General features: G+C 38.0%; 1 protein-coding gene across 4 annotated transcripts in view; it reads right to left on the reverse strand.

The window, feature by feature from the left end:
- The window catches only part of APH1B (aph-1 homolog B, gamma-secretase subunit), a 202,761-nt gene that overhangs the window by 187,261 nt on the left and 1,210 nt on the right, over positions 1-14,290 (reverse strand). For all 4 annotated transcript variants that reach the window (XR_004320375.1, XM_032480999.1, XM_032480998.1 and 1 more), the window contains exons 2-4: positions 13,682-13,852; positions 9,028-9,098; positions 8,071-8,193 (exon numbers count right to left, since the gene is read on the reverse strand). Coding sequence is in view for 3 of the 4 variants with exons in the window: in XM_032480999.1 (XP_032336890.1) it covers positions 8,071-8,193; positions 9,028-9,098; positions 13,682-13,852 (365 nt within the window). In the remaining variant the exon portion in view is untranslated. The remainder of the gene's footprint in view (positions 1-8,070; positions 8,194-9,027; positions 9,099-13,681; positions 13,853-14,290) is intronic.

The following is a 14,290-nucleotide window of genomic DNA, read 5'->3' on the forward strand; positions in this document are numbered from 1 at the left end:
TGCTCTTACTTACAGACTCTTCTGTTCATTCTCAACCAAAAAAGTATTACTCTCTGAGTTTCAGGTAAGTATGCTCAAGATATCATTAGTCCTGAACTTTCTTCCAAATTCTAGGTCAATATTTCTGTTTGCAAGGTTCTTTCTTGCTAAAAAAAATATCTTTGATGAATTGATCCTGTCTCCAAAGCAAAATCCAAGCATCTCAGGTTAGCATCCAAGGCCCTCTGCAAGCTAGACCCAAATTACTATCCTTTATTAATCTTTAAATATATCCTCTGTGGCAGAAAACCAGAACTCTTATACTCTGTCTATGTCTTTGTGTTTTTACTTTTTTTAAACTGATTGTCCCTTTTGCCTTAATACTCTATCTCTCATCACCAACGCTGCCCATTTCACCAAATCCAAATCTTACTTTTATTTAAGCTCAATGCCATTCCTTGGTGAATTCATTCTGATACCTACTCTTCTTTTTTTAAACACTGCATACACACTGACTGAGCACCTAGAGTCTGGTCTGAAGATGAGGCGTGTAAGAACTAGAGTCACACAGTGTGGCTTTGAGCAAGCGATTTAACCTCTCTGAGCTTCTGTTTCTTTTATTTCTGAAATGTGAATCACATCCCAGGGATGAATAATGTGCAGGGAAGAACAGTGCTTTGCAAACCCTAGCTTTTCAATAAACGATAACTACTATGTGCCCAGATTCAAAGATGAATAAGCCAGGACCTTCAGTGAGTTGTACTAACAGGTGGGAAAGTGAGGCAAAGCAGCAAGCAGTGACCACACCTGTCCAATAATCCAGTTTCCTGTGTTTTAAAATGCACTCTTCTTCACTCTTGTAGATTATTTTTCCCTCTGACATTATATTATTCTTACATTTATTTACTTTCTTCCTCTGCTCTTTCATTAATCCTCATGGGGATTTACTCCGTGCCCACTGTGGTCCAAGCACTGGGGCTGTCAGTGTACAAAGCACAGTCTCGTGGAACTCTGCCCATCTTTTCAGTTTACTGTTTCATTAACACAGTGTCTAAAGGGGATCTCTCAGGCGTTGATTAAAACAGTTGTATCTTCCTACTTGACTGCTGATTTACTCAGCTGGCACTAGTTTCTGGCTGGCTTCTGCGGCCATAAGCCTTTACTATTACAAAGTGCTACTTAGAGTACTGGGATTTATCCCAGTTTGTTCCCTCTGCCATTGGCTAGAAACTCAGACCTGGGTTTTTAAGCTGTTCCGCCACTTGCAAGTAGCTAGAGCTACATACATATCATTTTGATACTTCCCTCTAGCAAATGGAATTAACTCCTAATAGATACGAGGATTTGCTAACAGTATCTCTAGGGTACTATCTTTTAATAACTAAATCTTTCTCACTTTGTGTTCCTAAATAAAAAATTCTAAGAAGTCCTTCAGTGAATCTACTCTAAAATTTGCTTTATCCGAATATTCTTAAAAGTAGGGGAGAAAAAAAAACGATTCTAAGTCAATTCCAAGAATATCAAAATTATATCCTTTTACAATCCAGGTGAGAAGAGCTTCCTAATGTTTTGGAATATTAATCACAAAGGTGAACAGTTCTAACAAGTATTGTACATCTTCGTGAAACTGGAGCTGTCTAGTGTGATAACGGACTCCCTCTTCTAATAATCTTTTAAGTCAAATATCTCTAGGTAGAGAATGTTTCAGCCTAATCTATTTCTAAGCAAAATGTTTCAGTGTTATCTTTAAGAGGCTACACTTGCTATTTGGTTCTTTAATCCTTCCTGAACATACCCCAAACACTCCAGCACACAGATTCATAAATATCTCTCTTTTCCCACTTGTCCCTCTCTCCCTCATTCCTGATATCTACTTTTCTGTCCTTGCAAAGACAACAGCCTAATATAGCAACTGATTCTAATACTGGATCCAGCCAGCAAGGACACTGTTACTACCTGACTTCCCCTGACAACTCAGAGCATCTCTAGAACCAGACCAGAGAGAGCCAAGGGCTGCTGCTGGGTGATGGCAACAGCAGAGGAGGAATTCCCAAAGCCAAGGCCCAGACTCAGCTGCCCAGAGGCAGGACGTGATTACCACTGGGCTTCTGATTTCTTTTCCAAATAAGAGAAGGGCCTGGGGTGTCAAGATTCTGGAGAGACTCTCCTCCACCCCTCTTGGTGGCAGAAACTCTCCAGATCCTTGAGAGATCTCCAGTGACCTAGCTTGGGTAGGGGTCAGGCCAGAGGACTGATGTTTTTGAAAATGCCTTTTCTGTAATAGAAATTTAACTTAAAATTTTTGCTTTAAAAAAAAATGTAAGACAATTCTGGGACCTAGTTTATTGTAATATAAATGTACATATATCACAAATCAAATAACACTCTCCAAGATTAAAAAAGGACATTCTGAAAATCATCTTACACTACAAAGCCATAAGAAAGGTGTAGGACTATCCTTTAATACCAGATCAGAAAGGAGATGTCCTGAAAGCCATCTGAATATAACTGAATAAGGATATGAACTATCATTTCATACTTAAGAAAATGCTCCTGAAGGGTGTCGGTCAGCTGAACAGACTGCCAAGGATATGATGTTATGTTTGTAGTCCCCCTGGGAGATGCTGGAGAACGATGAAATTCTCTCCTTGAATTAGCCCATCAGTGCGGAGAGTCAGTGCTGGGAGGCCCCTAAGAAGCTGCCTCACTGAGTCCCCAGTGCAGTGAAAAAGCAGATCCCACAATGTCCACTTCAAATACTTCCAGTTTAGGGCCTTACTTCATTAAAACAGTCATGGGGTAAAGTTCCTTCTCAAACCAAAGGCAAGCCTGACTTTTAACTCAATGATTCTCACATGGGGTGATTTTGCCCCAGAGGGCACTTCTCAGTGTCTGCAGACATTCTTGGTCGCCACAACTGGGGGGTGCGGTGCTTCTGGGATCTAGCGGATAGAAGCCAGGGACGCTGCTGAACACCCTGTAACACACAAGCCACCCCCTTACCACTATCAATGAAGAATTATCTGACCCCAAATGTCAACAGCACCAAGGCTGGGAAACCCTGCTCCAACTCCTGCTTGTTAAGCCCGGGAAGGCTCTTTGAAGAAGCGCAAGTCAACTCTTCTTTTTCCATATGTGGAAAAAATTTTTTAAATATTTTAAACTGTCTATATAGGTCAACTATTGTCAAAAAAGCGCTGCGTAACAAACCATGCCAATACTCACTGGCTGGGGCTGCCACTGGGGGCACGGGGTCTGAGGCAGTGCTCACAGGAACGTGGGGTGTCATTTCCTAATGGGGACCCGCCTTCTGGCAGAAAGCAGTGAGTGTGGGCTCCCAGGATTCTATTACTCTGTATTACTGTTTCATTGACTTTATGAAATTAACTCAGACCTTTCCATGTTTGCCTCTGCCCTGGAATAATTTCAGCACCATCGTTTACCTTTTTCTTTAAATGTTCGCTCCAAACCAGCTCTCAAACCATCTACTCCTGACATCATATATAAAGCATATATAAAACGTAACTGGAAGTTGGAGATGAAATTTGCAGTTGGATTGGATGTGAGTTACAAGAAAAACAGAAGAATCAGGAATTACTCCAAGGTTTTTGGCCTGAGCAACAAGAAGGATGGAAGTGCTTCCATCTGAGATGAGAAAGAGTGCAGAGGAACCCCACTTTAAAGACAATGTTCACCTGTCTTCAGTCCTCCAGAAATGATAAGTCAGCAGTATTTCAAATCATTGTTCCACTCGGTGTAAGAAGAAAGTTCCCCGAGAGAGGGAGAAGCAGCCTACCATCTGAAACAGGTAATGTCATCTCAAGACTGAAATATTCAAGTAAATGTTTGGTGAAGAACTTTTGAATAATGGAAAAGATGATAAAATCCAATAGATCTAACTCTTAAAATAAACCTCAGGATTGATTAATTTCTTAAAAGAACCATAAAGATTTCCAAACATGTATGTGTATAAGGAAAGTCTGGTTCTGGGAAATTTGGCTAAAACCTATTCCCGGAATCACATTGGGAAACTTCAGAGTACACTAATGAAACATGTTACAACATGAATGATTTCCCCAGAAGCTGCAGTGCAGAAGCCCAGATGTAAACATTCTGATTCTCTTCAGGAGTGCTGTGGAGAGGCAGAAGAGTGACCTGGTGCGAGCGGTCCCAGGAGTGAAGGGCATCCTTGGTGAGAAGTGGGCGAGGAGCAGGTCAGTAAATGCCACCAGCACGTCCTCCCAGCCCAGCCAGGGAACTGCAGGGAACTGGCCTTGCTGAGGAAGGCCAGGCTGATCCCAAAAATTGAAAACAAGATTATTTTGGCCAGTTAGTGTCACCAGACTGAGCTCAGTCAGAGGCAGGGAAGCACATTCGGGTCACTGTGAGGCCGTGGAAGGGTGTGGATGCTCTATTACAGTGGAAAGCCAAATGGGGACAAAAATGGAACCTCCCCCACTCTCCTTACTTCTACGTTTCTTCAAGCTCAATGTTCCTCTTTCCTTCAATCATACTCCATAGAGCACAGCTTCTAGATCTTTCACCTGACAACGTTCTTCTATACTAACTTGAGTTCTTCAGCAATCTTGTTAATTAACAATGCTCAGAAGTGAACCTGACGCTCCACATGTCGTCGGACCCATACGGGTGTCTCCTACTGAAAGGTTTAGTGGCTAACAAGTTTAAAACCTTACTAGATAAGAGCACTGCCAAGAAAATATAATATAAATGAAAAGGTCTGAGAAAAGTCTTAAAAGTATCAGCTGTCCCTCTTACTGAGTACTAGTTAGAGACATCTTTCTTCTAAAGCAAAAGGGAGGCAATTCAGAGTGATAAACCTAGGTTCCACATAAATTAGAGAAATTAGCCTCTTTCTAAATTTAGTTTTTCACTTCAAGAACCAAATTTTCTACCCTCAGGCCATTTCACAGTTTATAAAGCACTTAAATACATGCTCTCTAATTTCATTTAATTTTTTACAACTCTGAACTAATTATTTTTGCCCTTCCTGAAAGATGAGGAAATTGAGGGTTAGATGGAAGTTCAGCACTTCCTTTGCTCTGTGAACAATGTCTTTCTTACCTCCAGGCCTACAAGGAAGAGACCTCCTCTCTGCACCTGGAACATTTCTCCCTGACAACCCCCTTGCTTTGCCTGCCTAGCTACTATTTATCCTTTAAGTCTCTACTCAAACAGCACTTCCTCTGTAAGCCGTGCCTAGCTTTCATTTTTTTCAGCAAATATTTGCGAGTTCATCTAGCAACAAAGGACCTCACAAGGTGCGGGGATCCTGCAGTGAGCAGGACAGACAGTCCTTGCACTCACATGGCTTAGCATCCGGCTGGGGAGAGACATAAACGAAGAACTACACAGCTGACCACTTAATCACAAACGCGCTGAACACTGCAAAGGAGAAGCACGACCCCACCCCGGCGCGGGTTCAAGCTTGTTTTCTGTGTGCCCGTGGCTCCTCCTCATCACAGTGTCTGTCACACTTTGTTGTAATTAGCTCTTTGTCTTTATTCCCCACTGTGAGTGGGAGGTTTAGACATTAACTGGGCTGTTGAATAAAAATACTTAATTATTTGTGGAGTGAGTGATTAAATGATCAAATGGACTTGCCCAAAATACTAAATTAATGAGCCAGGGTAACACTTGAACTTAAGACTCCAATTTCCATACTTTGCCTCTATACAGCATACCAAGACATGGTAATGATTCTAATAAAGTTAATGCTAGCGTACTATACAATTACAAATAGAATTAACTTATAATGCATTTAATTTATAAGCTATGCCTACTTGTCACATGAAAACCTATGTAATACAGGTATCAGATAGTATGTATCTTACACTAACACAGATATACTAATTAGAACCCATTTTCTTTATTCTGATTACTACTTATGCATTTGTAAGGGAGTATGTTAAACTATTTAACAGAAGAATTAAAAACGAGTTCACGCTTAAATGGTGATAGCAGCAGTTATAAATAATATATACGACAAACAAATATATACAAATTTAGGGTTGTTTTTAAATGTAATAAGTAATTACTTAAATGTGTAATTCAAAGTTTATGCTCCAAAAACTGATGTTTTAACAAATAAACTCCAGCACAAGACACAGTAATGGCACAGTCTTTATAGGTACACATTCACAGTGGGATCAGCCTGCCGTCCTAACCTAGCTAAAGACATTAGAATATTTTATTTTCTTTAAATTTTCCCTTGAACTTACAGAAATTACAAATATAATCCTAAAATAGTTAGCACACTTTTTACTTTCTTCCCAAAGAATCATTTTAAGCCAATCTTATGAAAACAGTCTAGCTCACCAAAGGGAATTAGCACCACCTAGCGAAAGAAGCTGGTAGAAAAATGAGTTCCATTAGGAGACTGCCCTCGAGAACAGGAAGACAACTGCTTATGCGCAGTTGTCAAAAGACTGATTTAAGAAAACAGGGGAAACTGTAGCAGTAACTGTACCCTCTCTTGTTTGTTTTGTTAATTTATATTGGATGCTAATATATTTCAGCTATTAATATTACAGTTGTTGTAAGAACCTAATACTCATTATTATAATCATTTTTTTAAATTGTCAGAAATATTCTAATTATGGAATATTTAAAAGGAAGATAATTTGCTACGTTGGAGGCATCACTAAATAAGAACAACCCATTAACATACTTCCCTGTGCTCTAACTTGTAGCCAGATGTGAAGGGACTTGGCTTCATCCTGTAGGCCGTGACACACTTCTGTATAGGGAAGATTTCATTTGGGGGCTGCATACAGGATGGATTCACATGGAAAATGTGTTGAGGAAAGATGAGCCATTTGGGGGTTCATGGCAGTAATCCAGACAGGAGGCTCACCTGAAATGGTGAGCAGGTGTCCGCTGGGCTTGGGGGTCACTAACAACATGCACTGTATGTAACTCTCAGCTACTGTAGCAGTTTTTTGATTTGGTCACACTGCCTTAATCTTTTCTATTATTCTCTTAAACTGCACTCAAACAATCATTTTCTAGTCTTATGCCCCCTACAAGATGACTAACTCCCTGAAGACAGAAATTACTTCAGCACAGATGCTAAATTAATGGTAATTTAATTTAAAAAATATGTGCATGGGGTCACTTATTTCAACAATGCAACTTGTGAAGACAAAACACACAGTGGTTTTTTTAAAACTATTTTTTAAAAGATTCTTATAGAATTTAGGAGACATTATGTTAATTATGTATATTACCAGCTCTCAAATGTGTGATCACGGCATCATGAGAACAATTTTTATCTGGTAAATGATAAAGCAGTTTGAAATGAGTTGGTTCTTTTACTTACATCTTTGGTTTAAAAAGGTCAACTCATCTATTATTTTTTTCCTCTCAATTTCTTTTTTAAAAGAATATATGATTTTTTTTAATGTTCAAAAGCAGGAAAACTGAATTTTTTTTTCGGATACATACATTCAAAGCAAAACATCTATACATGTTAAAAACCTAACTTTCAGACCTGGTTAACCCAGGGACTTAATAACACAAAAACAGTTACCTGTCAGGGAGAAGTGATGAGGAACAAGGGACTCTAAGTTCCTGTTAATGTTAATGTCCCAGTTCTTAAGGAACATGAAAAATGGGTTGTTATTCTTTAAATACACATTTTTAGATATAGGACAATACCTCACATTAAATAAAAATTATTTCTTCCTCTCTCAATTTCAAGATTAAATTATACTTCCTACCCCAAAAGTGGCCAAGATGACAAATAAACTAAAGATTAGGGCTTATACTGAAGATAAAAATAAACTTATAGAAAACCAAAAAAGCATATATATAGCCAAATCACAGAACTACACAGTAACACTGTCAGTACAGTAACAGAAAAATAAATTTCATGCAAGCTAAATTCCACTCTAAAATTCTAAAACACTCTTACCATAATTTTTATCTTCCTAGGTCCTTGCCTTCATAGTGTCGTGCCTTTATAAGGTGTAACATAAATTTCTATTCACTTGAATTTCTAAGCCAGGGAACGCCACTAAGAATTATCATTTAGACCAGAAGTCTGAACATTCACAGCTACCAGACACATACCTGAATTTAGGAAGAACTGGGGAGGGTCTCCATGAATGCCCACTGTGCCGGGTCCCAAGGAGTCAGACAGGGTATTTACAAAGGAAAAGACTCCACTCATGATTCCAAACCCCAAGCCAGAAACTAAAGAGGAAGAAAAACACTGTTAAACCCTATCTGTGATGTGATTTCTCTTCAAGTCAAATTCCCAAGAACTAGGGAACACTATCTTAACGAAGGGGAAAGGGTGGATGTACTGTTGGAGAAGCAGGGGAAAGCTCAGAAAAGGTAAGTGCTTGTTTAAGTGATGAACTGAGAGAAAAGGGGCGGGGGCGAGGGGTTAGGAAAGGAAATGAACAGTGAAATGTAGCAAAGAAAAGATTAGAAAGGTTCAGAAGCGACAGATGAGACAGAAGGATCCGATACTGAAGCTGTGGCTTTAATTTATAATAACAGAGTCTAGAGTCAAGTTTGATGGAACTAAGCATGAGGGGGTGACAGTGTATTTTAAACAGTGATCCCTGGGTCAGGCTGGGTGACTCAACATAGGGACCTGGATCCAACCTTTAAATCATAATTCCAAAAGAAAAATATACAGAGGTATTAACTTTAAGTGTACTAAAAGGAAGAGTCCTCTTCCAGTACAGCCAAAGTCATGATAACAACCCAGAGAAGGTAAAAGTAACACCACTTAGAAATTGTTAACTAGAGTGTATACATGTTAAAAAAATCTGTCAAATATGGTTAATACTTAATAGATACACAGGTAAGGGTCACCTGCAATCACTTTCCTTTACATGGAAAGCTAGAAAAATTAACAATGGGCCCTGAAAAGCTAGAAAAATAAACAACGTACACCAATAGGCCAAAACAGTAGTAATATTCTATTTGAAATCTACAAAGATATAAAAGATAAAAATGGCTTTAACGTCAAGTCTGATTTTGTTTTCTTAACGACAGTATGCAGTTCTAACTTACCATAAGCCAGCAATCGCATAGATGGTGCTGTCTCATCTGGGTTTATACTCTTCAAGCCCTCACTGGCTTTTCTAAGTAAAACCACACAGAAAATTTCTTGAAGTAGTTTATCAGAAAACTACATAAGACATTTTAAAACCCAGATACTTAATGCAGATTTTGATCAGGTTATACTCTAAATCTAAATAAAATCCATTTAAATCCAGCAAATTTTCAATTAACTGAAATCAACCAAAATTTCCAACCAACTTTTGCCTTTTATCTGATATTCACAAAGAGAAAAAAATTACAACCATCAGGGACTGAGTTTAATAAGGAAAAAAGCACAATACTTTCTTCTTCCCAAAGTAATTTATCTTTAATCCCACTTTGTTGGTACTTTGTTGTATCTTCCACCTGAGTTATACTCATTCTGACACCCTCCCTTCTAGCTTCCACTTCATAGAATCTAAAATGTACTCGTTCTTCAAAGTCTAGTTCAGGCAACAAATTCTCAAAGAATCCACCTTTACCAATGATTGATAACCACTCAACTCTCCTTGGTCTTAAATCCTACAATACTGACGGTCTGAACTGTCACATGGATACTTAATCATATGGTCTTCTAATTCTAAAATACTGTTTCATAGTCCCAATCAAGCTTCAGGGAAGAAATAATCGGGGAAAATAAAATCTGACCGTCAGAAAAGGAGATAAATGAACACCTGAATGAAATATTAGACTACTGCTCAGTATGAAATGATCTTCAGAATGATCATATCCACACTTCTGTCGTGGACAATTGGCAAACTTACCATAACCCTCTGTCCCCATGCAAATGTGTTAGGCATGCAAGGTGCAGCTGGTCGGTTCCATTTTTGTCACTATTACTAACCCTTGTTGGCGAGAAACTCTGCAACAATGATCCTGACTCAAAGGATACTTAAATTATATTTACTGTAAAGTATATTCATTAAAGCAATGAAGGAACCAAACATCTTAGAATGATTTTTCAGCAAGTGCTGAAACAAAAATGAGTTAGATTAACTCTAAGAAATTAACCAGAACATAGTACTTATATTCTGGGTATTGTGTTAATTTAAATTTCAAAGTATGCATGTTCATTACAGTGGGCCTATTCATCACAGAAATATAAATAGTGATCACATTAAATTAAGGCAACGCAGAATTCAACCAGAATAGTAATAAGCATAATGAAAAAGATCTTTCACTATTCTAGACTCAATTTGCCACTTCAGTGCTGTCCATTCGGAAGCATCATTTGGTAGCAAGGACATGAGTCAAAACTTAAGTGACTGACATCTTCTCCGGAGCAGTAAGCAACTAAAATGTCCAATTTTTATCTTAAATAAAATAAACTTACCTGTCAGAGGAATGAATGTTGTTAAAGGCTAATGAATGCCTAGAGATCAATATAACAGCAATAAGCTCCATCAATAGATATAACGGTACAATAGAATCAATAAATTCTAGAGGATTTCTTTTTTATATAAATTGCTCAGTAATGAAAAAAAGGGTTTTGCTATTTAGTATAACAAAGTACTGCTATCACAAATATATTACAGAAAGGTCTGTGGCACCAACAATTCTCAAAGCTGACATTAGGAAGTGAAAAAGCATAAAACACCATCAATTTCCACATTCCTGATGGATAGAACACACAACTGATGATGTAAGGGACAGTGTTCTTAATTTAACCGTCTTACTGAAATGGAAAATTCTTTTTTGCATTTGTCATTGTTTCCAAGAACAAAAAAAAAAGACTCAATTTTTAAAATACAAACTTTGAAAAACTACTGATCAATCATACCAGCTTTCCCATGTGTTCTGACTCATTTTGTATGTGTGTGTAGAGGAAAATTACCAAGAAACATGCATATAAAGTAAATCTACTATTTTAGAAATTTTTAATAGACATGCCTTTTAAAAAATTATAGCAATGACTTAACACTGTTTCTACAAATGATTTTCTAAAGTCACCAAATATTTATGGTATCAACATTATAAGACAACTGAATTAAATTACCAAAGCTTCAATACAAGCCAAAAAAGTTCTAATGCATGTTTTAGGCAATGTGCAGGACCATCATTTGGAATTTTTTAATTAACATAGAAAGGGCTATCACCTGTGGCCACACACCAATTTCTCTCGGTGCGTGTCTTTGCTAGACTGAAAGTTACAATTCATTCATTCAAGATGGAGCACTGTTCCTAAGGCCTAACCCATGAAATATATTTATATTAGGCTGCAATGATAAATACTTTTTATTCAGTTCCATGTATGTAAAAAGACTGGTGCAAGCTCTCCACATTTTAATGTTGGTACCAAATTCAGATAGCAAAAATTTGATTGAGGCAGAATTTTGACCTTAAAAGTTCAAAACCTACTCTGGCAGTGGAGACAATTAAAGTATTGATTAGCCCCAAATTCCTATATTTGAATGTAGGGTAGCCTATGAGAGCACCTTAAATGGATCTGTATAAATGTTGGTCATGAATAAAGTATCATAATTCTCAAACTTGTTTTAACACATAACTATATAACACCCAACATTTCTAAAGTTCGCTAGGAAAATACGGTACCATATTCCATAGGCTTGCTGCTGATCATTTGTAAAGGCGAACAAAGGCACTTGTTAATACAGGCTTGTCCTACTATCTGCTTGCAAATCCCCTAAAGTCCTTTCAGGGGAGCAAACCTGGTTTTCCCAGAAGGCCAAAGAGGCTTCTCTGAACTTGCTGGCATGAGAACCCACGGACTGACAGCCACAATTCCTTCTGCATGTGGCCCTACACCCTCACTGCCCTCCTTAAAAATGACAACCCAGGTTCAAATTGTCGTCCTTTGGAACCTTAGGTTAGTGCCAATAAAAGGCTGCTTTTCAGGTGGAAACGGTGAAGAAACACGGTAATGAGAAACAGCAGGTACCCATCCAGCCAGTCCAGGTGAGTGAGGTTCTAGAACCTCGAGTCCTAAGGGGTTCCTAAACCCCTGCCCTAATGTGTGCAGAATCTGTTGAAATTAAGTTTGTTTCAAATTAGAACCATCACATGTGAAAATGCAGAACCAACACGAGCCAATGATGTTGCTGACAGGAAAATCCAATGCAAGCGGAGGCTGAGTTGTTAGGAGAACGGTGCCTGGTCAAGGGTGGGAGGGGCTCTGCTCTCTGCACTACAGCACAGGTAAACCCCGGGCACCCACAAAAAGCGGTGTGTCCGCTGACATCAAAAAACAGAGACTGAAAAAGGTCTGGAACCCACATGCATGTCTTCTGAGGGTCAGGTGAATGAGGACTATTTAAATAGCCTTGAAAGAGACAAGATGACAACTGTGTGATAGATTTCATTCGTCTGTGCAAAGAAAAGGTCAGAAAGAGGGAGATTTTGATTACCTTAATATATTCAACAGTTACTACATTTCCAAAATTTAATTTTAACTGGTACCCGGCTATGGTCGAAGTAGGGCAGAGAGCAGTTACTGTCAAACCAGAAACATTCAACCACAGCTGAATGCCCATCTGTTAAGGATACTTTATTCCTGTGGGAACTAAAATGTTATCTTTGATTTTTGTTTGTTGATCTCTAATATTTCCAGGAACTAATGGAAATTTCATTTTTAAACCTTGTCTAAGATCTAAGATCTGTCTAAGATCTGACTTTGGCTTCTAAGCAGTGACTTCCTGGTTTTCTACTTGTGATTTAAACTGCTTCATGATTAAGTCTCAATATGTTACTAAAAGCAACAAGTCAAAAATAGAGAAGGGCTTGGCTTATTGGCAAGAACAAATCATCATCTATTATTGTAAGACATGTTGTTGAGGTTCTGTCTTGGTTACATCCATGAAATTCATAAAGTGCTTTAATTACCTCATTTGCAGAAGTAAAGAGACATAGCACATTTATCACTCTACTAAACCTTAGGACGTAATCAAAGCCAAACTCTTGACTGCCTGAAAGAAAATATGGTTCCATGGTCAAGCTGTGTTTCAAATCGGTGGTTTCATGTGAGATCCTCATGGGATCCTACAGATAACCTACTTTCTGGCCTACAAAGGAAACTCATGCTTTAAAAAAAAAACTTTTTAAATGTATTTTTCTATTATGTACGTGAAATCATATGACATATCACAAAATGAACACACTTCCGTCGAATACAGTCAAAATAATGGAAGGCACAATAGCCATAGAATTAATTACTTTTGGTGGTGTCAAGGAGAAACACGTGTAAATTCTAAACTGAAACAGTTTTGTTGTTTCAATGACTATTTCTCCGGCTTATTTTTCTCCATGGGACTCATTACCTTTTAAGATGTAAGTATTTTGTTGTTCATTCATTGGCTGTCTCTATTTCCACTATAATTTTACCTCTATGACTGTTTTTTAATCATGATGTATCCCCAGTACCTTGGGTACTGCATGGTATTGAGCAAATTTTCAAGAAATCTTTTTTGAATGAGTGAAGGAAGAAATGAATATCCAAAAGTTAAAGCACTCAATTATTTTCAGGCTGGAAATGTACAATCCCTTGGTGTCAAACTATGTAGGAAAACATGGCACCTCAAATTCAACGGCATATTAATGTTTCAAACTACTAAATCATAATTCAAATAAAAATGGTTTTAAAAAAAGGTAAAGCAAACATTCAACTTACTTTAAAAGTTTGTAATATGCAAACCGGAACATTTCTTGGATAAGGACCGAGGCTAACACTCCAAAGATCAACAGATATTTCTGTACCGGTCCATCTTTGTTGTCAGCAATGGTTGATGCCATGAACCAAACAAAGGAAGAAAGCAGCAGAGACACCAACCAGAAGAAAGCTCTAAACATTAGGAGGAAAAAAAAAGTTACAAGTGAGCAAGATTAATAATGATTTAAAAGCAAAAAACAAACAAACAAATCCTGCTTGAGAAGGAACAGATTTCCTAACAAAAAAAGTATTCATGAATCAACTGTTCTTAATCAATGGTGCAGTTTTCCTGGTGAAATCAACAGTCTGGGAGGGTACAGCTCAGTGGCAGAGCACGTGCTTAGCGTGCATGAGATCCTGGGTTCAATCCATTAAAAAACAAACAAACAAAAAGCATACAGTCCAAGAGGAATTTGAGATTTTTCCTAAAAATCAACTTTTTTTTCCCCCGTGACCCTGCTATTTGTAAGTACATCTGCAGACTACCTGCCAAGGACGGTCTGGCTGAAAACTTGATTATTAGCTATGCTTTCTAATTAATGCTTTGCCCATTGATGTGCAAATGTCTTT

This window comes from Camelus ferus, chromosome 6 (genome assembly GCF_009834535.1).
Source record: "Camelus ferus isolate YT-003-E chromosome 6, BCGSAC_Cfer_1.0, whole genome shotgun sequence".
In the NCBI taxonomy this organism is placed as follows: Eukaryota; Metazoa; Chordata; class Mammalia; order Artiodactyla; family Camelidae; genus Camelus; species Camelus ferus.